Source organism: Trifolium pratense, linkage group LG5, assembly GCF_020283565.1.
Source record: "Trifolium pratense cultivar HEN17-A07 linkage group LG5, ARS_RC_1.1, whole genome shotgun sequence".
In the NCBI taxonomy this organism is placed as follows: Eukaryota; Viridiplantae; Streptophyta; class Magnoliopsida; order Fabales; family Fabaceae; genus Trifolium; species Trifolium pratense.
In genome coordinates, this window is record NC_060063.1 from 39,148,799 (window position 1) to 39,173,262 (window position 24,464).

Genomic DNA, 24,464 nt, shown 5'->3' on the forward strand with positions numbered 1-24,464 from the left:
TAATGATTAAAAAACGAGTTTATGAAAGATTAAACTCAAGAACTTTGTGTTCTTGAGAGTTTTGATGAAAAAATGTTCAATCTTTACTTTTTCGATGTTTATGATGTAGATCTGAGAAATGGACTGTCCTTTTGTGTTCATCCATGTTTGTTATGCTTGAATACAAACTCTTTTGGGATTTATAACATGAAAAATGGGATTTTTGGGCGTTTTTGTGTAGAAAACGCAAGTATTTCGCCCCAGGCACAATAATTTCCGCCTGAAACGGCAGAGCAGTGAGCAGCCAGCCTTTCAGATGTTTTTCCGCCCCAGGCGTAAACATTTCTGCCTCAGGCGTAAACTTCCTCCCCAAACGTAAATATTTCCGCCCCAGGCGGAAATACTGCAGATTTCACCAAATTTTCATCTGCTGTCTTCCTTTGCATGTATTTTCAAACCAGTGTCTTATTCTTACATGATTGTTGATGCTTGTTGATGCTTATAACGATTGTTAATCATGTATGAAGTATAAATGAAGTATATTAAGGTGTTAATCAACTTAATAAAGAAGGATATTAGAATTATGTTATTCTAATAAAGACGGATATTAAGGTATTGATTATCTTAATAAAGACGGACGTTGGATAGTGTTCCACGTTATTGTTGACGGACTATATGCCAAAATTGTTGATGAATATATTCATGAGTTTTGAGTGCATGCATCATGAATATTTAGGGATATTGGCTTGTCCAATAAAGAAGGATATCGAACTATATTTGTTTGATAAAGACGGATATCAGAGGTGAAATACTCTGATAAAGACGATGGTACCACATGCATTAGAGGTGTCTAGAGGACATAACATGAATGTGAAGCATTAGATTGCATTAGGGATTATGTGTGCATTTTATAATAAATGATGTTTGACACATACTTGGTAAATGTTGATTGTTAATCCGTATGTGAGGAGCAGAGTCCGTCATGACTATAAAATGAACAACGCAGGGTCCGTCATGACCATAATCTGAACAATGTATTTGTTGATGTTTTGGTATTGTCCGAGACGACGTGAAACTATATGTTTGGTGTATTTTGTGGATGATTGATTAGGTAATAAATGAAGTATATGCATGATATATGAATATGCATGAATGATGGTGATGTATATGTATAATGTATGATTATGCATGTTTTTATGAAGAAGTGTTTAAGTACCATTTACTTACACTTGTATATTTTGAGTATGTTATCTAACTCTCTTTTATGTGTTATGTGCTGGACCGTTGGGGGTCCAGATTTTACAGGATTTTGTGGTATTCGATGTCGAGTCGTCGGTGAAGCTCCGCTCTGATTGTGACACGGGAACAGGGGTTTTATATTGTATATAGAGTCTCCTTATCTAGGTTGTTTTGTATAATCAATAAATATATTATTTGATTTAAGATTTGTATAAACAAGTATTTTTACTAATTAACTAAATTAGTATTATTTTGATTGAAGAATGTAATACTCGAACCACAACTTTTATAATATCGAACATTACTTTCCGTTGCGTATTTTGAAAAAGATTTTACTAAAGGTAGAAATATTTAAATAATGGGTTTGGGTGTTACAAAGTACATGTTCAATCCATTCCCACTACCAATTGAGCTCAATTGGTAGTGGGAATGGATTGAACATGTACTTGAACCCCAGGGTACGTGGTTTGATTCCTACGGAAGGCAAAAACTCTACTAGTGAGGGGGGTAGAGAAGATCGTGAGGTGGCAGCTTCGGGATCGCCATGATGGGGCCCGGGGGCTGTTACAGTCTGAGTTCTAATTCTAATCCATCATGGGCCAAATTTTATTTTACTATTTTTTTGAAAGAAAAAAAAATTGTCTACAAAATTATGATCGTTTGGTCTAGTGGTGAGGAGTTTGGGTTGTACATTTGAGGTCATAGTTCGCTTTTCAACTCAATTGTAAACAAAAAAAAAGTAGTAGCTTTTACAAAAAAATAGGTTTGTTTGTATTAACTTATTTTTAAGCTTATAAAAAATGACTTATGCAAATAAATAATTGTTAAATCTCAACTAACTGAACTAACAATACTTAAAAATTCACCATGGACCAAATTTTATTTTGCTTTTTATTTTTTAGCTTATAAAAAACATTTTATACAAATAATAAACTTTTATATTAGTTTATTAGTTGCTCCAAAAAAATATTAATTTATAACTTCTACCTAGCGAAAATTGTATTTTCATAAGCTATTGTTTTCATAAATTCTTTTGACAAGCTTATGAATAATACATAAGAGCTTATTTATTTGTCTAAGCTTAAAACTAAGTCAATTCAACTGCGCATAAATTTTATTCTTATTAAATCATATTTAACCCTATTAACCTACTAATTTCAAAAATCACAACTCTCAACTAATTAGATTAGCTATGGCTCAAGAAACCTAGTTCATATGAAATAAGTCTCAACTAATTTTCTCAATTTTGACCATGAGAATCAATCCATCTCATTCAGTTTGTTCAACTTGACCTGATTAGAATAATAAATGCTTAAGAAGTTGAATTTCAACAATCTAACGGTTCAATATCATATTGTTAGACTAGTAACTAATGCTCAAGAAACCTAGTTATTATGAAAGGATTGCTAAGTCACATCCACCTAGCTAGATTGAAAGGGACTAAGGAGATCATGTATTCTCAACCTAACTATTCAACTTGACCAAATTGGAATGAGAAACACTTAAGAATTCAAATTTTGACAATCAACAAATAGTTAAACCTCAACTAGTTAGATTAACTATGACTTAAGAAACCTAGTTTATATGAAATGATTGTTAAGTCTCAACTAATAATGTCAAATGTGACTCAAGAAATAAAAATTTATAGATCAAACACTTCAACTTGAAACATAGTTCATATGTAAACCTAGCTAATTATACTTACTTTCATTAATGAATTCAAATTTTCTCAATCAAGTCGTTCAATATCACCTAATTGGACTAACAATAACTTATGAATTTAAATTTCGACAATCAAGCATGTCTAGAGCAATATTTACAAAACTTTAGTATTTTCCAAAATGAGATGAATAAAATATGAATTTTCTAGATCAAAATATCAAGATAATAGTAACGAATGTTCTGACCTAAAAATCAAATTTTGAGATCCTTATTTTTTGACAAACTTTTTATAACGCTCTATACATATTTGCAAAATCATCATAAATACACATCAACTTAACAACATGACTAAAATTGCATGCGAAAAATTAAATTTAGTAATTTTGCAGAGGCAAAAAACTTATTTAATCCTATCAAATATTACCAATTACTAAAAATTAACAGACATATTAAAAATTATAAGTTTTTTTTACAAGAAAATAATTGTATTTAATAATTATATGTATTAATTGTTAAACGGTAAATAAATATTAAACTTAATACACTACTAATATTAAAAAAATTGAAAGGAAATAATAATAAAAAAAAAGTTATTAAAATCATACGTGTTTTTTAAAGAAAAAATATCAAATGTTGTTAAAAATACTAAAATCATATTATTTTATAGGATATTAAATAATATCTTTTTAAAGGGAAATTAAATAATATTAAAATATTTGAATCTTGTTAAAAAAAAAATGAAAATCTAGATCGAAAGATTTGATGCATGCTTTGATTTATTGTGGGACATAATTAGTGATTACATTTATGTGAATGATGCATTTGCAAATATTAAAAAATAGGATTTAATATAGAAAACTTAATAAAGAAACAAAATCTGCATTAAATATTTGCCACTTGTTAACCACCTCAGCGATGTACCGGTACACATCCACATAATATGTGTACCGAATAATTCACCTTTATAAAAATATTAAACAATACTCCCGAACATTAACTAAATATATTAATAAGATTTTTTTATTTTTTTTTACAACAAAGCACGGTTTAAAACATCATTGATTTTATTTTTATTTCCCATTTTGCTATGTTTATTGCTTAGCACGGTTTAAACATGACCCTAAATTTATACAAAAAAAAAAAAACATAACCCTAAATTTATTTATTAAGTTTTTTTTAATTATTTTAAATTCTAAAAATATATTAAAAAAAAAATCTAAATCACATTCCACCTTTCCACTGCAAAATTATCGTTCATGAACAAACTCTAACTCTGACACACACACACACACACACACACACACACACACACCAAATTTCGTCAATTTAAATACAACACAGAAATTAAGATACACTCTCTTTTCCTCTTTCTTTCTATACCACCTAAATTCCTTTCGTATCCAATAATCAAAATAAAAAAAAAAATTCCCCAAAAACCATAAACCCTAAATCCCCAAATTGAAATTTTGCTGGACATGCTCGTTATCGAAACACACTCTGTTTCGATCAATGGGTATGACAACTAGCAATCGAAAACGCTCTGAAGAATGCATGTCCGTAAATCACACTCTCTCTTCTCCACCTTCATCAAATTACCACAGAAAAAAACCCAAAATTTCATCCGAATTAACCCGACCCGTTTCATCTTCATACGGCGTCGTTTCCAGAATCTCCCGTTACCCCGACACCAAACCACCGTTTGTTCGTGAAGTTCACGCGCCTTGCAGACCTAAAAAATTCAATCTTGCTAGAAAATTATCCAGCTTCGTTTCCAACACCAACGACATCATGGGGAATTTTCTGGTGAGGAATTACGAAAAAAAGAAGCTTTCTGCATTGGGTAAATGTAGATTGGTGTCTAAGAAGGAGACTGTGGTGATTGATTTGGATGGGGAGGAGAATAGTGATCGTCGTTCGGATGATTCTGGTGTGGTTGAGGTTGTTGATGTTCGTGATTCGGATGCTAAAGTTGAGGAATTGGATGATATGGTTATTGAAAATGGTGTTCAACGGGGGTCGCCGGATTCTGCTTTGACTAAAGCTATTGTGGATTTGGAGGAGCATGATTTTTCGAGTGTTCATGTGTATAAGAAGTTGCTTGAAGGTGTTCAGAGAAGAACTGATGCAATTCAGAATTTGAATTTTGAAATTGAGCTGAATGAGAAAAGGAGAGATACTTTTCAATTGTTGCGTCCTAAGAAGGAAATTGTTGAGGTGAGGTTATTATTGTTGCTTTTTGAGTTGATACATTTTGTTTGTTTGTTTGGTTTTTCATGTTCTTACTTAGTATTATTGAGTAGTAGTAGTAGTAGCCGCAGTAATAGTAATGTGCTATTATCTTAGTTTGTGTTGAAGTTTTAGGCGCGAATTCTATCTATATGAGGAAGATTTTAAATTGCAGTTCCTGTCGCTGTTACGTCTCAATCAAGGTTTTAAATAGTAGTTGAGGTCGCCTCGGCCTTAAGGATTTTGCGATTTTGGCTGTTATGTATGATGCGTTGCATTAGAGATTGCGATCTTCATGGTGTGAATTAATCACAAACTTGCACAAATCTTATTAAAATTACTTGTATTGCGGGTAACGGCATTTCGGCGCAGTTGTTTTTGTGATTTCTGTTCACTCTGTCAAAATAGGAAAATGGTTACAAACACTACCAGTACTGTTTTTTCGCGGTTGTTTTGGCGGTAATGGGCCATTATTTAAAACCTTGATTGCAACCATGATATTGTGGAATAGATGTTATTGGTGGACTGTGATTACGGTTTAGACACGGTGGACTGCAGTTGAAAACTATGCTAATGAGTAGCAAATGTTTGATGAAAAAGAAATTATTTATTGTATCGAAAATGTAAATATTATAATGTTTATGTAATTTGTAGTAGCATTTAATAGTATATTAGGGAAGGACACTAGTTGGCTAGACTCTAGTTTTTATTATCGGCGATTAACTGTGTGGGTGGGTTGGTTTACTCTGAATGTTATTGTGGTTTACTTAATGTTACTATGATTTTCAGGAAGTTCCGTTTGAGCCTTTTATCCCTCTAACGGATGATGAAGAACATGAAGTTTCTCGCGCGTTTTCTACCAACCGGTATAATTTGATGCTTTGGCTATATGTTATTGAGAAGTGTTTAATCTGTGTTGTTGGTCATTGAGGGTTTGTTTTTACAGGAAGAAGATATTGGTTACACATGAGAGTTCTAATATTGAGATAGCGGGAGAAAAGATTCGGTGTCTTCTTCCGGGTGCATGGTTAAATGATGAGGTGACCTTTTTTGCTTTTTGTTTATCTTTTTGCCGATTTACGGAAAAGAAGAACTTTACGTAACTATACGATGATCCAACATTGTTGCACCATGAAGTATTGTGATTGATTTACCTTAATTGTGTAGGTAATAAATTTGTATCTTGAGTTGCTGAAAGAAAGGGAGCGAAGAGAACCAAAGAAGTTTCTGAAATGTCATTTTTTCAGCACCTTTTTCTACAAAAAGGTAGAATACCTGTTCACATAATTATTTAGTGTTGGCTTAGAAAAACAATTCTACATTCAGATGACTGCCATTGTTGAGTAGAGGGAGCCATTTTCCTCTTCCCGAAGCACTTGTTTGTGTAGACCAGGAAATTATTGTCATCTCATTTTTTTTACCAGTAAAATTGTTATCTTCATATATTAATCTATTGATGTTCCAGTACCTTGTTTACCGTCCTCTTTGTTTAAATCGGTGTTGTCGATGGCGGGTGGCGATCCATAGCAGAGAGCCAAAATCCCGCCATACCACCGTTTTGTGGCGCCGCAATAGCGGATTATGGTAGAAAAACCCACCATGTCAGCCGATATTTACCATATTGGAGAGGCCAAAATCTGCCACCAATATCCGCCGTGGCCGATATTCGATAACACTGGTTTACAACAGTTGGACAATTTATTAATATGGATTCAGACACAATAGTGATGATTATTTTAATCAATTTCAAGTAACCTACATTTGATTTCGTACAATTTCTCTTCTTTCATTCCTCCTCTCTCTCTCTCTCTCTCTCTCTCTCTTAAACTCTTAATGGAAAAATCTTCACTGTTTTATAATCAAATACCTGAAAATCTACTTTGTGTTTGGCATTTGTTTTCTAATAATTCAATCAGCATATTCGGTGCCAACTTTTCCTTATTTAAAACACTTCAACTTCACCTAGTCAATATGACAAACTAAAACCACCACTTTCTTCCCATCGCCTACCACACGATTGATTAATTCCTTTTTATATTTTTACGACCTCTAGATTATCTACCTTGTAATGCATCACGTTAGTTCAATATTGTTTGGCGAGTGCCTGTAACAACTCTTACACTCTTTCCGATGCTCCCTATCAATGGGTGAAACTCATGTAGACCCCCTTGCTTAAGAATGGCCCGACACGAAGTGATACCCACATGAATTTCACCTAATACAAGAGGGAGTGTTGCAAAGAGTGTTGTAAGCACTTTTCATACTTTTTCATTTTACACAATCATATCTAATAATTGTTTATATAACAGTGAATTACATAAGAGGATATCTTTTGGGGTGGGGAGTGTAGATTTTAACGTAAGAGGAGTGGGAAATGCAAATCAAGCTTCTCCTAAGGGGGAACGAACTATTATGGAAATCAACTATACACTACTTGATCACAAAAGCATCTTTTTAGAGTGTTAGCGTGCATGATTTACATGACATTGTGCATAATTAATTTTTGGTATTAAGGGGTATTAGTGTGTGTGCATTTTTCTATATTTATAATCTGTAATTTAGTCATATTGGTCAGATATTGATTCTTTTTATTTTGAATGTTAATTGCCAGTTAATAAGTGGCAGGGATGGATATGATTACAAATCTGTCCGAAGATGGACGACTCAAAGGAAATTGGGATACAACCTATTTGATTGTGATAAAGTAATTATGTGTGAACTTAATCATTTTTCTGTTTCTTTTGGCCAATTGAAGTTGTTTTCACATTTTTACCCTTTACCTGCTTTGTTGTCTTTACCAGATATTTGTACCCATCCATCAAGAAATTCACTGGTGCCTTGCGGTTATTAATAAAAAAGATGCAAAATTCCAGTATCTTGATTCATTGAAAGGAAAGGATAACCGCGTGCTAAAAGTGCTGGTAAAGTTTCTGATCTATTTAGTTTAATTGCAAATTCCATTTTCCAAGCTGCATATTTTGTGAATTTGGACACTGCCTTCTAATTTTCCTTCTCTTTTCCTGTTCAATCATTGGAAATCTTGTGTCATTTTAGTTTACTTTAGTTCATATAGCTAACTAGTCATCTGAGATTAAGCCAAGGGCAAATGATCTCGTCAGTTGCTTGAGTTCTGTTTCATTTGAGAACAAACCAAACTTAGCGACATTGTCAAGGTGGTTGTTGAATCAAACATAAGTATATTCAGTTTGATGGGATTTAAAGTACTGTTTGGCCCAACTATTTTTGAGCTTATCTTCTCCTTTCAAAGAGAAGCTGGGCCAAACATGTTTCATAAAAAGCTCTTGGAAATAAGGAACTTTTTATATTGTGAAAAAAAAAAAAAAAAAAAGATAACAACTTTGATTTTGTTAGCTTTTCTAGCACTTACACGGAGCTTGATTTTACACATCTTCTCTTCGAAGCGGCGGAATGGCATAATCCACCCTCATTAACTTTTTTATTTGTTGAATTCTCATTATTAGAGTAGTCGATAGCGCCAAATAGTGGCACGATCGTGCGGAGCAGAGCATGGCTGCGATGGTAAGCCCTATAGCCGCTCAGTTAGGGATCGCGGCTGCTCCGGGCGGTTTCACGTGTTGCGGGTCCTCGGCGAAAACGCTATAGTGATTTAATGGGTAAAAGTCGAACTGAGATCGTGAGATACTGAGATCACACTGTTCCTATCTTCTTCCAGTTCGCCGCCGCCCACACCCCAGTTTTCATGATAGCCATTTCTGCTGTGTCGGCTGGTTGTGTACAGGTGAAGGAGCGGCGCTCCATGTTGAAAGAGAAAAAAACTAGGTCTAGATTAAATTAATAGAGACGGCTTATCTGTCCCCCTTCAGGCCCAATCTACATATAAATAAATCATGAGACTTAAAAACAAAACACGGGACTTTAATACTTGCCTTTTATTTTAGAAAAAGAAAAAAACAGTAGTATGATTAATAATATAAACATATTTTTCATAAAAAAAAATAGTAATATAAACAAATAACAAAATTACAAAGTAACATAATTCAATGAAAATAGTACTATTATTTAGTGATAATAGACCAATAATTGAATAGTAGTATAATAAGAACTTGTATATCATTATTATTAGTATAAAAATATTTAAATATAGAGAATATAAATTATAAATTATTTTAGATTTTGATAATATAAATTATAAATTATTTTAGATAAATATAAATGTGCAAATAGTGGCCGTCCCGCTATCCCAGTATTGGGGTTGACCGCTCCGCTATCTTGGATAAATATTTATTTTAGATAAATATACTACTATGCTCATTTTTACCAAGTTAGTCAGAGTCGAGGTCCTACACAAGATTGGGGAGGGGTCACAAGATCGTGAATCAGGGGATTGTAACACGGATCGTAAAAGTGTACGATCTTAGGTTTTGACTCACGATCTTGCCTACCATGATTTATACTATTCATTTTTGTCATTTGTTGAACACTCATCACAATTCTTCCTCACTCTTTATGAATTATCATTAAGACCTGACCTTGTGTTCCTATATTTGATTGTCCATATGCTTGTTCTTACATTGTGGTTTTGGGTATAAAATGGTCAAAATCAGTCATTAGCTAGTCTGAGTGCATTTGGATATGTATTGACTTATGTGCATAAGTTTTTTAATTGTCATTTTTTAGTTTTTTAATTTTTGAATATCACTTAAAGTGCATTTTGAATGACGTAATGGTGGGATACTGGGATGACTTGACTTGTTTTACTACAAGTGGTTTGCCAAGTAACATTTTTTATTTTATTTATGTAGTAAAAATTGTAAATGTAAAACTGCAATTGTATGTCATCTAAGGTAGTTTTTAATAAAAGCACTTTATAAAAATATCATTAATTAAAAAGTAATTTTTGTTAAATATAAATATTCGTAAACAAGCAACTTTAACTTATTTATTAAAGCTCGTTTTTCAAGTTTAGTTCAAAAGTAGCTTACAAGCTAAAACAAGCGGGTCCAAACCTTTTTTTTTTTTAATCAAACATTAGCCATTGACAACTTATGCAAAGCGAATGTGTCTGTAATATCTTTGTCCTTAATAAACAAATTGAACCAAGTGGATTTGGGAGGGAAGTAAAGAAAAGAATCTACTTAACATTATAAACAACAAAAAATGATTGGACACAAAGTTTATATTTATAAATTAGGTCTTCCCCATGACTCTGTGTTCTTCTTAGAACACCAGCTGTAGCCTCTGTTAACTGCCATCTCTTATTTTAATTTTTAAGTTCTAGCCACAAAAGGTTTTGATGCTTGAAATTTTATGTCATTGCTCTGTTTTTCTCCGAAGGCCTGAATTTTAACACATGTTTGGCTGAATTGATTACATGAGAAACCAAAGAATGATGTTTGTCATTCATGTTTCCCAGGCTAGATACTTCGTAGACGAAGTAAAGGACAAAACTGGAAAAGATATTGATGTAAGCACTTGGGATAGAGAATTCGTGGATGACCTTCCGGAGCAGGAAAATGGGTTTGTATTCTGATCTTCTACATATCATGATATACTTCATCATTTAGTTTAGCGAGCTTTTGCTCACTCTTTAAAAATGAGATATCTGGAAAGAAAAGTTGGTTGTAGCTTTCCAACATTTTTAGCTGAACCTATCAACACGTCTTTTATAAAGAAAAAAAACCTAAAATCGATAGTTATTCCTCATTCGAAGTTGGCAATCGGTAATAGTTATTGGTATTAAGACGCATAGTTCTTGGTCACCAAAAATTGATAGTATTGCAGCTTAACTACACATTTGGTCCCTTATGTTTATTTTAGATTTCAATTTGGTCCCTTAGGTTTAAAAGTATTAATTTGGTCCCTTATGTTACCACCGTTTGCATTAGTTAGTCCTTTCTGTCAGTTTTGTCACATGTGGCAGATGGTTGGCACATGTGGACAGACACGTGTTAGTGGAAAAACTGTCGGAAAGGACTAACTAATGCAAATAGTGTAAACGTAAGGGACCAAATTGATACTTTTTAAACATAAGGGACCAAATTGAAACCTAAAATAAACGTAAAGGACCAAATGTATAGTTAAGCCTAGTATTCCAATACTCTAAAGAGTTATTGATTAGAATAATTTATTAAATTAAGAAATTGAAAGTTGATCATAAAATGGTTGCATTGGAGAAAAGTTTTTTGCATTTAGTTTGTTTGAGATAACTTTTTTATCTTCACTTTCTTGGAAGAGCTTCTCTAATTTGAACTTGTTAGCATTGAAAATGGAACAATTGAAAATATCTTTAATTTATATTCCTTATTTTTGCCCTGTCTCCTTGACTCCAACTTTTCAGGAGTTATTGCAACTCTGAATTGTTCAAATTAGCAAACATTTTTAGCGAATTATATTCTGAACATAAGTTTTGCTACTCAACAGGTTTGACTGCGGTGTGTTTATGATAAAATATGCAGACTTTTACAGCAGAGGCTTGGGGCTATGTTTTAACCAGGTAGGATATGAAACATTTCATTTTGTAGCAGGAAAATTATGCATTTGTATTTTGTTGGAAGTATTTTCCTTTTTCTCAAGTGTACAATTCAATAGCATATTAGTTGAACACGAGAAATTCAGTTGCTTGAAATCTTTCAATATCAGAAAGACAACCATTCCATTCAATATTTTTTGGTAAAATGATTAAAAAGCATCTTTTAATTGCTAGAAATATTTCATTATTTAAAATCTGTGGTTTTTGTAATTCGTGCACGGCATGACCAACACTGAACTTCTGTTTCGATTTATAGGAAACTTGTTTTGTTAGATTACTATTCTTTTACATGTCAAAACTTAACTTCTTTTTCCATTTATAGGAGCACATGCCTTACTTTCGGCGCAGGACAGCTAAAGAGGTATTGAGATTGAGAGCTGACTAAGCAAAGGAGTGACCATTCATCAGTATCCCAATCCAACACTCCGTCGTCAATATCGGAATTTTGTCAGGTCTAATTTGACGGAGGATCCTTTTTTGCAATGTCTTAACTATAGTCATTCAGGGATTTTGGAGCTTTTGCTTGCTTGGAAGCTGAACTGACGACTATAAATATAGTCCCGGTGTCTAGGTATAGCACGTCAGTCGTGTAGAATGGCGTAGGTTGTATATACAGTATACAAGAGTGAATTATTAGACGACGAGGTTGAGGTGTTAACTATGTAATGGCATTCTTGCTTCCTCATCAGTCAGGATTCTTTTTTTATTCAGTTTTGCATTGTTGGTAGTGTAGAATGAAGTAGGTTTTCAGCTAGTGTTTGTTATTTTCTTCAAGGAAATTGAGAGTAAAGAAATTGAGGAAAGAAAAAATGATGATTTCATAGATAATGGTTGTGGCAGGCTCTACATTTGAGCATTTGTCAAACCTAATTTTGAATAAACTTGGTTTTGCAACCTCAATTTGGTTAAAATTGATTTTGAAGTGAATTATTTGTGTTTGATTTTTTATTCTAAAATAAATTTGAAGTAAAATTTAGTGAATAACTTTTCCAAAAACTATTGATTAGGTAAATCTGGTTCTGATACAAAGATTGATAAAACATGGGAGGAAATTTTTGGCTCTGCAACATGCCATATTAGACTTTGTTTGCGAGTTTGAAGACTTGGTTCTGCACCCCATGCCATTTTAGACTTTATTTTTGAGTTTCAAGAGGAAGGGAGGGGAGGTTTTTCGAAGGAAAATAAAATAAAAATGGAAGATTCATTTTTTTCGTATTACAAAATATTTTTGATTTGGAAGAACTTAAATATTGTATTGGAGGAGATTTTTGGAGGATTTATATAAATGAATTCTTTAAATTAACTAATGTTTAATTTTTAGTTTACAACGGAGTCGATGAGGATTGAACCTAAAATCTCATGCATTCTACCTAAATTCCTCATAATTAGTTCAAATCTATTAAAACTATATTAATAAAAAAACATTCATTGTCCCTGAAAAAATACGGATCCGGATCCCCTCCTGCTCTTCCTCTCCAATTTTATGTCCTCTGCAGATCTGAACCATCCATTGATAATACTACTGTAAATATGTAATAAAAATCAAATATTAAAATCAAACAGCACCATTCAGTGGCTCCAAAGAAGTCTTAAAAATGAAAGATTTCTCTCTACTTTTCCAAAAAATACTCTTAAAAATGTAAAAGATTTCTCTCTACTTTCCTCTTCCAAAGTCCTCTCCTTTTTTTTCTCTCCAAACATAGCCTTAAATACCAATACCAAATTATGATAAATTTCTGGACAAGCTATTCAGGAATAATTGCAGCAATTCCACAATTCTAACGAAGTAGTTAGTGTGGCATCATCCCCCTGATTCATGTGCATCTTTTCCTGTACTGAAGTACCTTAAAATTACTGATTGTCCCTAGTTGGAGAATATGGTGGGAGAGAGGCTGCCTGCTGGGATATGTAGCTGAACACTCCAAGAAGGAAAACACAAACTGGATGGATCTAGAGGTATACTCTTACTTCACAATTCACATTACTTGTCATGCCACTCATTTTATTTTCTTTCTTTGTATAGAAAATATTGAGGTGAACAAATAGAGAGTTGCTATATTTCTGCCGATTATTGGTTTGTCGGCACCATTTTGTAATTAAAGGAATGCATATTTATGCAGATAGACAATAATCCGAGCCCATGATTTTCTGGGAAGCTTGAGTTGAGACATCTACTAATGTGATACAAGGTTTGTTGGCATTGTTAACTTGACAATTAAAATCTACTTTTTTTGGCTGTGTTATGAAATTTATGTTAAAGATTAGTTCTATTTGTTAATACAGGAGTTAACTAATTCCAGTTTCCGATGCTTATTTTGCACGCCTTGCATGCATCTCAGGATTTTGATTACATTAGCTAAGCACCAAATGTGATGTGAGTGTGTATAGAACTGGACAGACCACTCCAAATAGTTTGTGCTACATGTCAACAGGTTTCTATAGCTAGTTTGTTTGATTTTATGGGAGAAAACTCAATCTATTTGTGCCTTCTAGGGGTTCCCATTGAATGAGTTGTTATATCTTCATTTCCAAATTATGTGAGACTGTGTTCCTACTGGTGTGCTCTTCGTTATTCTGCACAGCGATGACCTGGTACTTCCTTTCAGCATCATATTATAGCGGTGCACTCTTATAACATAACATTATCAAAGAGGGACTTCAAATTTTGGGTAACAAAAAATAGGCTAAAGTGTAACTAAGACCCGAGGGGTGTGTTATATGGACACACAAAAGTCGATTAAAAAAAGGACTCCAATTATTAGTTCATTTGAGATGGTGGACATCTTCAATTGCAGGACCTGCTGCAGAAATTTTTATCCAAGAAGACTAAACCATAAACAAACTTGCTGAATGTCAGTAATCAATTTCAATTCTTTTACGAAAAAAGTACGAAATTAATTTCTATAATTTTAAATGAGTATGTCATTAGTCATTAACCACTTTTGGCTTGTAGGATCTGAGACTTGTGAGATGATGAAATGAGGTGGTTCTTACAAGTTGGTTTTTGGAGGGGAAGTGAGGGGATGGCTTATTCTTCTTTTCTAAAGGTATCCATTTGAGGAGTTGTAAATAGTTTTGACTTTTGATTCATTCAAGGACTAGTTTGACAGTGCATGTTACTTTTAGCAACTAAAATGATGATTTATTCTACTAAATTGATATAGGGTTTTTTCTTTGACAAAAGCACAATAAGCTAGCTTATAAGCATGCACATCATCAATCTTAAGCGATAATATTCATTGAGAGGCTAATATTTTTTTTACCATAATCGTACAATATTTTCCATTATACTGTTGGCAAAACACATGTTTTGATTCCAAAATAGACAAGAAATATAGTATTGTAAACACATTTTTTGCTTATAATAATAATATTTCATTATGCTCACAGTTCAATAAGCTCCAAGGAATAAAATACTACTACCAAGGAACCGATTTGTGTGGAAGCATGCTATTTCCTTGTCTTACTGGGAGCGTATTCACACATACTAAGAGCAATACAGATCAGAGTATACAAACTTTCACAAAGGAACTAGTTGACTTACTTTAGTGCAAACTGCAACTACATTCAATCTCTTATTTCCAATCTAATCTCACCAATCAACTTTCCTTCTCGATCGATACCATGGCCACGGATGTGGGTGAAGCTCTCCTCTCTGCTTTCATTGAAGTTGTCCTTGACAGGCTCGCTTCTCCTCAGGTTGTTGACTTGATCCGTGGAAAGAAAGTTGACGTCAACTTGGTCCAAAGGTTGAATAACACTCTTTATGCTGTCGAAGTTGTGCTGAATGATGCTGACCAGAAACAGTTCAAAGACTCTGCTGTTAACAAATGGCTTGATGACCTCAAAGATGCTCTCTATGTTCATTTTGAATCACATCTCTACCAAAGCTGCTACTTCTTGGAAGAAAAAGGAGGTTAGTACTGCTACCTTCTTCTCTCGCTTTTTCAACTCTGAAGAGAGAGATATGGTTGGTAAGTTGGAAGATATTGTTGCTAGACTTGAATACATTCTCAAATTCAAAGATATTCTTGGTCTTCAACATATTGCAACTCAGCACCACTCTTCTTGGAGAACTCCATCGACCTCTCTAGATGCTGGCGGATCTAACATATTTGGTAGGGACAAGGAGAAAATGGACATACTCAAATTACTGTTAGATGATGACAACAACGATGATGAAAAAATTTCTGTGATCCCCGTAGTTGGCATGGGTGGGGTGGGAAAAACTACTTTGGCCCAATCTTCGTTCAACCATGACAGTATAAAGCATAAATTTGATGCTCAAGCATGGGTTTGTGTTTCCGATGATTTCGATGAATTTAAGGTAACAAAGGACATTATGGAGGCAGTTACAAGAAGTGCTTGCAATATAAATAACTGTAAGAAAAAACAAAGGCTATTGTAAAGTGGTGGAGAAGAAGGTTAGAAAAACTAGAAAACTAGAAAGACAATAAAGTTTTGGAGGAAGATGTTATGTTGCTAATTGTTGGATGATACAAGTACATTGTGAACTCCTATTTATAGTAGAAGGAGCAACTACATAGCTTACATGCATGATGGCAAGTGTCAAGAGAAATACATGCAACATGACAAGTGGTAAAGGAAGTACATGCATCTATACAAGTGGTAAGGGAAACTACATGCAATAATACAAGTGTGATACTTGCAATAAGCCAAGTGTATCACATACAAAATGCTATGGAGGGATCCTACAATGGATGGACTTGGATCACAATAGATATGGGCTTAAGAAGAACATCAATTTCTAACACTCCTCCTTAATGTTTTTCTTGAATACTCCAAGCATTGACCTCAACTCTTCAAACTTTCCCTTGGAAAGAGCTTTAGTCATTATATCTGCAATTTGATTTTCTGAATTGCAATGCTCCATACTGATTTCCTTTGACTTTTCAGCTTCTCTAATAGCATGATATTTAACCATGATGTGTTTGGTTCTTCCATGTTGGACTGGATTCTTTGCTATGGCAATAGCAGATTTGTTATCCACCCATATGACAGTAGCTTTGCTTTGAAATTGTCCCACATCTGATAAAATCTTCCTTAGCCAAATAGTTTGATTTGTTGCTGCAGCAGCAGAAATATACTCAGCTTCAGCTGATGATTGGGCTACCACTTCTTGCTTCTTTGAATTCCATGAGAACACAGCACTGCCAAATGAGAAAACATAACCAGAGGTACTTTTCGCATCATCTACACTTCCAGCCCAGTCACTATCTCTATATCCTTGGAGGTCTCCACTTTCATTTTTCAAGAAACGCAAACCATAATCAGTTGTACCCTTTATATACCTCAAAACTCTCTTAGCTGCACCAAGATGAACTTGACTTGGAGAATGCATGAACCTGGAAAGTAAGCTAGCAGCAAACATTATATCAGGTCTTGTTGCTGAAAGATACAACAAACTTCCAATTATACTTCTATAAATAGAAGCATCTGCACTATTATCACCATCATCCTTTGATAATTTTTCATTCACAACCAGGGGTGTGGAAACAGACTTGCACTTATCCATATGAAACTTCTTTAATACCTCCAAAGCATATTTCTTTTGTGAAATGAAGATTCCAACACTTGACTGAAAAATCTCCATTCCAAGAAAATATTTCATTTCACCCAAATCTGTCATCTCAAATTCATTCTCCATAGCTTGCTTGAATTGACTTAGAGAATTGGATTCATTCCCTATAACCAACAAATCATCAACATACAAGGACACTATTAGCTTCACTTCATTCTTCGACCACTTAACATACAAAGTAGCTTCATTTTCACTTCTTTTAAAACCACTTTGCAGAAGATAGCCATCAATTCTGCTATATCATGCTCTTGGTGCTTGTTTTAAGCCATAGAGGGCTTTGTGAAGCTTGTAAACTTTATTTTCACTTCCTGCAACCTTAAAACCTTCAGGTTGGTCGACATAAATGTCTTCATCAAGCAACCCATTTAAAAAAGCTGATTTAACATCAAAATGATAAATTTTCCAGCCCAATTTTGCTGCTAAGGCAACCAACAGCCTAATTGTATCATGCCTTGCAACAGGTGCAAAAGTGTCTGAAAAATCAACACCATGTTGTTGAAAATAACCTTTTACCACCAATCTGGCCTTAAGTTTATTTATAGAACCATCAGGATTGAGTTTGGTTCTATAAACCCACTTAACACCAATAATCTTTTGATTTTCTGGTTTGTCTACAAGCTGCCAAGTTTGATTTTTCTCTATCATCTTCATCTCCTCCTGCATGGCAACTTTCCATCCTTCAACATTAGCAGCTTCAACATATCGTGTAGGCTCTAATGTAGCTATATTGCACCTTGCATAAATATCATCCAAGGTTCTAGTACCTCGGATTGGAAAATCATCATCACTATCATAGTTTGAATTTTCATCTTCCAAACTATCTTCAGCAGGCAATACCTTACTTGAACCTTCTGCTTGACTTTTCTCCCAATTCCATTTAGAGTACTCATCAAACTTCACATCTCTGCTAACCAGAATTTTTTTGGTCTCCAAATTATAAATTCGATACCCTTTGGAGTTACTGCTGTACCCCAAAAAGATACCAACCACAGATTTGGTTTCCAATTTATCTCTTTTCACACTTGGAACGTGAACATAACACACGCATCCAAATATTCTTAAATGTTCAACAGATGGCTTTCTTTCATACCATGCTTCAAACGGTGTTTTTCCCTTCAAGGCTTTGGTAGGCAACAAATTCAACAAGTAAACTGAGGTGTTTACAGCCTCAGCCCAAAAGGTTTTAGGAATATCTTTCTCAAAGAGCAAACACCGGGCCATCTCCATGACTGTCCTGTTCTTCCTTTCGCTCACTCCATTTTGTTGAGGAGTGTATGGAACAGTAAATTGATGGTGAATTTCAGCTTGCTCACAAAAGGTTTTAAATTCCCCTGCTGTATACTCAGTACCATTATCAGATCTGAGCTTTTTAATCTGACACTCAGTCTCTTTTTCAACCATAAGTTTGAAACTCTGAAATGCAGGAAACACATCTGACTTCTGCTTAAGAAAAAATACCCAGCTCATCCTTGTAAAATCATCTATAAATAGCAGAAAATACTTGCTGCCATTTAAAGATGTCGTTGGCATCGGACCACACACATCAGTGTGTATCAGCTGTAACTTTTCAGAAGCTCTCCAGGTTGACGCAGCGGGAAATGGCAATCTACTTTGTTTTCCATATTGACATACATCACACATGTCAACAACATCTTCGATGATTGGTAAATTTTCAACCAAATCATGAGAACTCATTTGTTTCAAGGTTGAGTAACTAAAGTGACCCAACCTTTTATGCCACAAGGAGGAATCATTAACACTACTTGGAAAAGCATGCATGGTTGTTTGTTTCCACTCTATTGGAAAACTTTTACCCCTCATTTCAACAGTCATTAACATAGATCCAGCAGGATCTAGAATAGTGCATCTCTTGTCTTTGAAATGCAATGAATAGTTCTTCTCCATCATTTGCCCCACACTTAAAAGACTTTGATTTATTTCAGGTACAAATAAAACATCTGAGATATATTTGATACCTGAGGGAGTTTCAACAGCTACAACACCTTTTCCTTTGACATCAACATTTTCTCCATTGCCAATAGTAACTTTAGAGAAGAAGGACTTATCAAGTTCCTTAAAAATGCCAACATTATGAGTCATGTGATTGGTGCACCCGCTATCTATTAGCCATGTTTCTTTGCTACTTCCGGTTGAATAGCAAGAAGCCATGAATAATTGCTCCTCTTGTTGGTGGTGTTCGACAACTTGGGCTTGTTGTCTCTGCTGGTTTGCTTTGTTTTTGCAAACCTTCTCCACATGACCAAGTTGATTGCAGGCTCTGCATTTAACATCTGGTCTATACCAACAATGCTTCTCTAAATGAGTATCTTTTTTGCAATGTTGACAAGTTGGAAACTTCTTTTTCCAGCTCTCTCCTTTGTTGTTGACTTCCTCCTTTTTTCCTTTCCCTTTTTTCTCACCAAAAGGTTTTTTCCCAAAACTATTGTAGCTTTGGTTTTTGCCTTTGGTGTTTGCCACAAAAGCACCTTCAACACTTTCTTCCAACCATAAAGATCTTCTCTGCTCAGTAGCTTGCAAAGCATTAACAAGCTCTGCAAGTGTGATTTGAGAAAAGTCCTTAGTTTCTTCGAGAGAAGATATTTTTGCTTCAAACCTCTCTGGAAGACACACTAAAATTTTTTCCACAACTCTTTGATCACTGAGATCCTCTCCTAGCAATCTGATTTGTGAAACCACCTTCGAAATTTTGTCAGAAAATTCTCTAACAGTTTCGGTTTCTTTCATTTTTAGTGCTTCAAACTCTCTTCTCAAGTTCAACACTTGCATCTTCTTTGTTCTTTCACTCCCTTGGAACTCTTCCTTCAGCTTGTCCCAAGCTTCTTTTGCAGTCTCAAGATTCAAGATCTTGATAAATATATCATCATGTAAAGCTGCATGTATTATGGCAAGTGCTCTTCCTTCTTTTGCCACTTCCTCATTGTGATTTCTTATTTAAGCTATTGTTGGGTTGTTTGGAAGAGCCGGTGGGGTGCTTCCATTTTCCACAACATCCCATAAACTTTGAGCTCTCAAATAAGTTTTCATTTTTGCAGCCCACAAATGATAGTTTTCTCCTACAAACATAGGAGGTGGAGGTAAAGAACTATTGTTGGAAGCCATTTATGGTGTATAAAGGTTTTTTTTTTGTGAATGTTTTCTTGCTGGTTTTGTTTCCTCACAGACCCGTTAAGATCAATGAAGCTCTTGATACCATGTAAGAAAAAACAAAGGCTATTGTAAAGTGGTGGAGAAGAAGGTTAGAGAAACTAGAAAACTAGAAAGACAATAAAGTTTTGGAGGAAGATGTTATGTTGCTAATTGTTGGATGATACAAGGTACATTGTGAACTCCTATTTATAGTAGAAGGAGCAACTACATAGCTTACATGCATGATGGCAAGTGTCAAGAGAAATACATGCAACATGACAAGTGGTAAAGGAAGTACATGCATCTATACAAGTGGTAAGGGAAACTACATGCAATAATACAAGTGTGATACTTGCAATAAGCCAAGTGTATCACATACAAAATGCTATGGAGGGATCCTACAATGGATGGACTTGGATCACAATAGATATGGGCTTAAGAAGAACATCAATTTCTAACAATAACAAAGAGTTGCTTCATCTTGATTTGAAGGAAAAACTATCTGGAAAAAAGTTCTTAATTGTTTTGGATGATGTCTGGACCGAGGATTATGATGGTTGGAATTCTCTTATAAGGCCTCTTCAATATGGTAACAAGGGAAGTATAATTCTTGTAACAACCCGTATTGAAAAAGTTGCATCTATAGTCCAAACTCATCAAACTTACCATCTTGAGCAATTGTCTGATGAAGATTGTTGGTCAGTGTTTGCAAACCATGCTTGCTTTTCTCCAAAAGAATCCACTGTGAATATGGAAGTCCAGAAAATTGGCAAAGAGATTGTCAGAAAATGTAAGGAATTGCCTTTAGCAGCACAATCACTCGGGGGGGATTGTTGCGATGTAAACGTGACATCAAGGATTGGAATAATATACTAAATAACAACATTTGGGAAAATGAGACTAAGATTATTCCGGCACTAAGAATTAGTTATCATTATCTCCCCCCCTATTTAAAACGTTGCTTTGTTTATTGTTCGTTGTATCCTAAGGATTATAAATTTGAGAAAGACGATTTGATTTTGTTATGGATGGCCGAAGATCTTTTACAGCCTCCACAAAATATGAAGACTTTAGAAGAAGTTGGTGATGGTTATTTTAATGACTTAGCTTCAAGATCATTTTTCAATGTTCTGGAAGTGGGAACCAGTACCCGCATTTTGTGATGCATGATCTAGTGCGTGATTTAGCAACATTTCTCGGTGGAGAATTCTATTCAAGAAGAGAAGAAGTCTGTAATGAAACGAAGATTGGTACCATGACTCGTCATTTATCATTTAGCAAGTTCAATGATCCTGTCCATGAAAAATGCGATGTTTTTGGCCGAGCAAAACATCTTAGGACGCTTTTTGCAATCAATTTTATATCTCCTCCTCCGTTCAACAATGAAAAGATAGCATGCACCATTTTGTCGAATTTGAAGTGCTTGAGAGTTTTGTCATTGAGAAACTTTCGTGGTCTTGTTGAAGTGCCCGATTCAATAGATGAACTAATCCATTTGCATTATTTGAATCTCACTTGGACACATATAAAGTCGTTACCAGAGTCATTGTGTAATCTTTATAATCTACAAACATTGAAGTTGCAGAATTGTATGTCCCTAACTAGGCTTCCCAGTGACATGCAAAATCTTGTAAGTTTGTGTCATCTTGATATCAGTGGATGTTATGAGTTAGAAGTTACGCCAAGAGAAATGACCAAATTGATTCATCTGCAACATTTGAGTAACTATGATGTGGGAACACATAAAGATAATGGGATCAAGGAATTGGGAACACTTTCAAATCTTCATGGATCACTTTCCATTAAAAAATTAGAGAATGTTATCAATAGCTCTGAGGCATCAGCGGCAAAGATAATGGATAAGAAGTACCTTGAGAAATTATGTTTGTCATGGTCTGAAGATGTAAAGGACCATTTTACAAATTCACAAAGTGAGATGGACATACTTGACAAGTTACAGCCTACCAAGAACCTGAAAAGGCTAGAGGTACATGGATACAGGGGCACAAGATTTCCAAAATGGGTTGGAGATTCTTCCTACCAAAATTTGACTGGTTTATATTTGTTTGGTTGTCCGAGTTGTTGTATTCTTCCACAACTTGGACGGTTACACTCTCTCAAGGATTTGGCAATAAGAAGAATGAGTATGCTGGAGACTATTGGATATGAATATGGTGATTCCTCTTCTCGGACACTCTTTCCTTCCCTTGAATATTTGGAGTTTAATGACATGCCATGTTGGAAAATGTGGCATCATTCCCGTGTGTCGGAGGATTCTTTTCCTGTACTGAAGTCTCTTGTGATTCTTGATTGTCCCAAATTAGAGGGAGATTTGCCGTCTCATCTTCCTGTTTTGGAAACTATTAAGATCGAACGATGCAACCAACTTGGCTCTTCTCTCCCAAAGGCTTCTTCCATCCGCAAGTTATGCATAACTGAAAGCAATAAAGTAGTCGTGCATGAACTACCCCTTTCATTGGAAGAGTTAAGAATTCATGGAAGAGAGGTGACAAATTCTGCCTTTGAAGCCATTGACATCACCTTACTAACATTTCTTCAAACCTTTGATATCAATGATTGTTCGTCTGTGATATCATTTATGGGAGATTGTTTACCCACATCCTTGAAGTTTATGTCCAAAGCAAAACCACCAACACAAGTCACTTCACACTTTTAGAATAGAGAACCTTCTGCACCTCAATTATCTCCTTATCCATAATTGTGATGGTGTTGAGTCCTTCCCTAAGAATGGTTTCGCATTGCTGCCTCCCTCCCTTACCTCCCTAGAGCTGTGTAAAATGTCAAGTTTGCACACGTTGGAATGCACGGGGCTTCTCCACCTAACATCCCTCCAAAAATTAAGAATTGAAGAGTGTCCGAAGCTGGAGAATATGGAGGGAGAAAGGCTGCCTGCTTCTCTAATACAACTTGAAATTGTTGGATGTCCTCTGTTGGAAGAACGGTGCCGCATGAAACACCCACAAATATGGCCCAAAATTTCCCACATCAAAGGTATTCTGGTTGACTACAAATGGAGTCAGCAAGCTTGAACTTGAATTATATAACTTTCAATTATTGAGGTACATTGAGATTGGTTTATACCAGATAGCTTCTAAAAATTTAGAATGCAAAACTTGTTTCTGCAAAATATGTGCATACTGCTAAGATACCGCCACGTGATCTGATTGGCATTGAAGTAAGTGTTAGGTGTGGCAAATTAGGACAACATAAGGAATAACAGTAACAAATATAGCTGATATATATGAGTTTCCAAGTAACAGAATGAAGCTATGACAGTAGCAGTACTGAGTGAGAGATGATATGCTTAAAGATAATTGATTGTTGTATGATGTGCAGTTTAAGAAATAAGAAATGTAAGATTCATAAAGATCTTACTGTAAACTTTCTATCGATAATCAAAATTATGTAAGAAGTTTATTTACAAAGAAAGGAAGTAAATTTATGAATAGTTTTGTAGGTTCCAAAATGCATAATGATTAGATTGTTCATTAAATAGTAAATATGATCCTCTGAAAGTATTGAAAAACTGTATTTTGTATAATGTTGTGTGTCAAACGATATCACACGAAGGGTTTATTTATAATCATATTGGATGTACACATAAGGTAATGTAATCAATACTATATAAATACAATATTAAGACCAATTGATTCTAATGGATTCTTAACACTCCCCCTCAAGCTGGATCATATATATCATATGAGCCGAGCTTGTTACAAATGTAATCCACTCGAGAGCCCTTAAGAGACTTAGTGAACATATCAGCTAATTGGTCTTCAGACTTGGCAAAAGATGTGATGATTTCTCCGTAAAGTACTTTATCTCTTAAATAATGACAGTCTATCTCTATGTGCTTGGTCCGTTCATGGAAAACTGGATTGGATGCAATGTGGAGTGCAGCTTGATTGTCGAATATGAGTTTTGTGGCCTGAAGATCTCCTAGTTTTAGAACTAAGAATAAATTTCTAAGCCAACCAAGTTCCTTTGAGGCTACTGCCATAGCACGGTATTCGGCTTCAGCACTAGATAGTGCAACTGTGTTTGTTTCTTGCTTCTCCATGAGATCATATTTCCTCC

The 24,464-nt window shown here is 34.7% G+C and overlaps 1 protein-coding gene and 1 pseudogene across 1 annotated transcript; both read left to right on the forward strand.

The window, feature by feature from the left end:
- Positions 1 to 4,110: 4,110 nt before the first annotated feature.
- Positions 4,111 to 12,327, forward strand: LOC123885106 (ubiquitin-like-specific protease ESD4). The gene is made up of 9 exons (XM_045934337.1): positions 4,111 to 5,094; positions 5,896 to 5,972; positions 6,053 to 6,146; positions 6,274 to 6,372; positions 7,718 to 7,810; positions 7,908 to 8,027; positions 10,502 to 10,605; positions 11,509 to 11,581; positions 11,940 to 12,327. The coding sequence occupies exons 1-9, from the start codon at positions 4,390 to 4,392 to the stop codon at positions 12,000 to 12,002; spliced, it is 1,428 nt and encodes a 475-aa protein (XP_045790293.1). The 5' UTR covers positions 4,111 to 4,389; the 3' UTR covers positions 12,003 to 12,327.
- A 937-nt stretch (positions 12,328 to 13,264) lies between these two features.
- LOC123886634 lies at positions 13,265 to 23,138 on the forward strand (annotated as a pseudogene).
- The last annotated feature ends 1,326 nt before the right edge of the window (positions 23,139 to 24,464 follow it).